This window comes from Pygoscelis adeliae, unplaced genomic scaffold, assembly GCF_000699105.1.
Source record: "Pygoscelis adeliae isolate BGI_AS28 unplaced genomic scaffold, ASM69910v1 Scaffold226, whole genome shotgun sequence".
NCBI lineage: Eukaryota > Metazoa > Chordata > Aves > Sphenisciformes > Spheniscidae > Pygoscelis > Pygoscelis adeliae.
This window is the reverse complement of record NW_008824983.1, coordinates 495,199-498,953: the sequence shown is the minus strand read 5'-3', so window position 1 is coordinate 498,953 and position 3,755 is coordinate 495,199. Positions and strand designations below refer to the sequence as shown.

The 3,755-nt window shown below is 40.7% G+C and overlaps 1 protein-coding gene across 1 annotated transcript in view; it reads right to left on the bottom strand.

Moving 5' to 3' along the window:
* The window catches only part of SCRN1 (secernin 1), a 29,503-nt gene extending 26,478 nt beyond the window's left edge, over positions 1–3,025 (bottom strand). Inside the window, 1 exon segment of the mRNA XM_009325701.1 lies at positions 2,867–3,025. Coding sequence (XP_009323976.1) covers positions 2,867–3,025 — 159 coding nt within the window.
* Positions 3,026–3,755: the final 730 nt, after the last annotated feature.

Below are 3,755 nucleotides of genomic sequence, written 5' to 3'. Positions count from 1 at the left end.
TCCCAAGCCTGTAGCATCACATGGGGTTGTTGTGGCTGAAGTGCAGGACCCGGCACTTGGCCTTGTTGAATCTCATACAGTTGGCCTTGGCCGATCGATCCAGGCTTTGCACAAGGCAGAGCACAACGAATTAACAGGCTTTGCACAAGCTCTGCCTATAAGTCAGTATGCATTTGTTGTAAGACCAAGAGTAGTCTTAGACACATCCCTACAATAGGAGAAATACACACATTTCAGCTAATTAGCAAAAACTGAAGACCTTACTTCTGTTCTGCTATCACAAAGAGTGAGCATGTTTGAAATTGCAATCTTCTTACTCACTGGTGTCCTTAAGTTCACAAAACAGCAAAATCTAGAAGCAAATCTAGCAGCCTAAAACTTGGATTGTCAAGCTTTTATTGATTCAGTCAATCTTTCACAATTCCTACAGTGAAGGGGATTATTATATTTTTTTGAAGACCTTTGAAGTGGGCAGCTTTAAAAGAAAATTTAAAAAGAAAGAGTTATTTCTAAAGAGAGTTTCTCTATAACATTGATATTTGCTAGACTTGTTTGATTGAACACACTCTCTTCCTCTGAAGGTGGAAAGAAAATCTTGAACTTTAAAGAAAAACTAAAAACTAAATCTATGCTTAGGTCTGTCCAAAGGAGAGCAGTTAAAGGACTGTGCAAAGCTACCAGACAGCCTTTAGACCCAATAAAACAATTTAAATCAGTATCTTGTTTTAACTTAGTGCTGAGTGTGACGAAAATGCAGTGATAAGCGATTGCTTGCACTACTCCCAGAACAACTGAAGATGTTTTTATTCTGTGCTGGGAGGAAACAGGAATAATTTCAGTAAAAATCTGGATCCTGTATGTTTCTGTACACCACTGTACTTGCAAAACTTCAGGCTAGCTAATGAAGAATTATGCAGTACCATAGAGTAGCAGAGGCCAAAGTACGCATCTTATTAGGGCTTAAGTACCTACTTTAAAAAAAAAGAGGTATTAGCCCACTCCAGCCCCTTGTCTGAAAGTGCATGTTCACCACATTGCAACAAACTTTACCTTCATTAAAAAAAAAATTCAACATTTAAAGGGAAGATTGCAGATAATGGTTAGCAGAATGAGTCTACAAACTGCGGTGTGCTAGACAAAGGGATTGTGCTCCCTGCTTCCAAAAGGACTCGCAAAAGAGTCCAGTTTATGACTGCATTCTAGAAAAGGCATTAAACTGGTTAATCATGGGGTGGGAGAGGGATCATAATAGATTATATATGGCTTAAATATACCCTTCAGCAAATTACGACAATCTCAAAGAGTAAGATATGGGGCAGAGAGACTAAAAGAATCAAGTACTCTAACATTAAGCTCTTACAAAGTATTCTCCTTTAAGGATACAAACACTCCAGAGCAGCTTTTGGAAGTTCTTCTTCCACAATAACAGAACTTTTTTCTCATTTCCAGTTCTATGGAGAGAAGCTTTAAAAAAAACTGCTCTGAAGTTTTCTTCTTGTCTTATTGTCACACTTCTGTTCTGTATACTAGCACAGGTCTACCACAGTGCTACCAATGTAGCACTGCAATTAACAGCAGTTAGTGCTTTTGGACAGGGGGAGGGGATTTCTTTATATCCAGGATTAAACCATTTAATCATGCATGAGTTGTGCTAGATGTTGGTAGCAACAGGAATCAAGAGAACATTAACTGTTAGAAAGAACAGCACCAAATCCTCTGAAATTTGGAAGTCGTCCCACTTGAAAGACAGAATTAAAAACTGGCACTGGCCTTAGGATGTCCTCTGGGGAAGCAACAATTATATCCATAAAGGACCTGAGAGACACCAGCCTGGTGCAGAACACCTAGTGTCCTCAGCTTTCTGCACAGCCACAGGGACAAGAGGAAGCTGAACACAGGGAACCTCACAGCTCCTGCTTTCCCAGCTGCCAGCCAGAGCAAGAACCTGTGGACTCTAAAAGCTCCCGACAGGGCAGCTCAGGCTCTGTGTCCTCTGCCAAAATGGCTACCCCCACCAATCCTTGTCTTTCCTTCTGCTGCCTCAGCCTCTTCATTCCACCTTCACTGTACCTTCCCCTCTTCCTGTTTCATTTACCCCCTTGCTTCACCCTTCCACATCTGCTTATCCTTTCATTTCTCCTGTCATTGAAGTGAGACTGCAGTAACAGACTATGATTAAAATTACTTCCAGCAGGGTCACTTTCAACCTGCATCCATGGCATCAGCGTCCAGCTTCAGGACTCCACATCCAGCCTGGATTCAGAGAGAAGCCACAGCACTGAAAATTGACCATGATGCAGGTGCCTCAGCTGCAGAACATGTCATCAAAGCCAGCTGTATGTACCAGAGTTATGTTTGGCTTACAAAGCTTATGCTCTTGTTTTCCTCCTCTCACATTCCCTTATTAGAGCGCAAGTTCTTTGAGGCAAAGGTTTCTGGCTACATCTTTTGCAACATGCCTAGCATAGTCAGGCCCCATTACAACTGTCAAACAACAACCATGAATGAAAACAATTCATATAGCAAGTGAAAAACTTTGAAAATTTGCTTCTAGTTCCAGTTAGCCAGGATATTTTTCCCTTAAAAGGAGAAGACAAGCGATAGGCTACACAGTGCAGGAATCCGAGATGTGAACAGTTCAGCCTGTCTGCTGGAGAAAGTACAGATCATGGATTTTTCCTCAATTAAACAAGGAAGTTACATTCAGAGTTCCATTTCCAGGACTCTCAAAAATCTTGTCTCCTTTCTACTCAAGAGATGTTTGAGTGAAGGAAGCAAGGACTCCACAATCTGACAAGAAAACAAGCATTCATTTCTTCTGATAATAATAGTTTCTCACAGTTCGAATGTAACAAGGCACCCTTACCTCAACTTTGCTTCCTGGATCATGAGCGGCAGCAGCAAAGTAGACCACCTCCTGTACTTCATCCCTAGGCCGCGCAGAGTTCTTTCCAAACACCACCAGCCCATCTTTAGAACATGGGGGAAAGGCTACAAAACAGTAACTTGGGGGAGCTGCAGCCATCCTAGAAAGTAAAGGAGTAAACAAACAGAAGTGGTGTTTGCTGAACTCATAATTGCATGCATCAGGGAATCATTCAGTCTACCGCTATTTTTTGTAGCAAAGAGACAACGCATTCCCTCTATCTGTCAGTTGATTGTGCAATGATAATGGAAGAACAGGTCAGCCCAGAGGAAGCTTATCTGGATTTAATAAAAAGAATTATATTATTTTCAGACATTTTTCACCCAAGCCTTGTGAGGGCATAAAGAGGAATAAAGGCAAGATCACTGTACCTTAATGAGTCTACTTAGTCCCCACAGAAAGAAAAAAGATATTCTGTACTGGAGCTGTTCGGGAACATATGACCTAGATGTATTCTGCTGACTCAGACAAGTGCCGAGACACAGAATAATTTTAAATAATTTACTCTCTCTGCTCCCATGCAGTTTAAAATTTTAAAAAAGGAAAGAGAAAACATGTTTGAGGGATTCTTGAGGGAGGACAATGGTGTAACCAGAAACAGAATGAAGATACAGCACAATTATATCAAAAACTGTCCATGAATTTATCTACTCAGATCAGAGAGAGACCGAAGCACTAATTGCACTTTATTTCCTCTGTGGTTTGTCTGCATTGCTGCTCTTGCCTAAAGTTAATTGATTGCAGTTTATTTGTTTATGCAGGCTAATGTGAATACTCTTTAAAATGCTTATAGGATAGCACAAACATTTTAAGATTTTAAGTGTTTGCA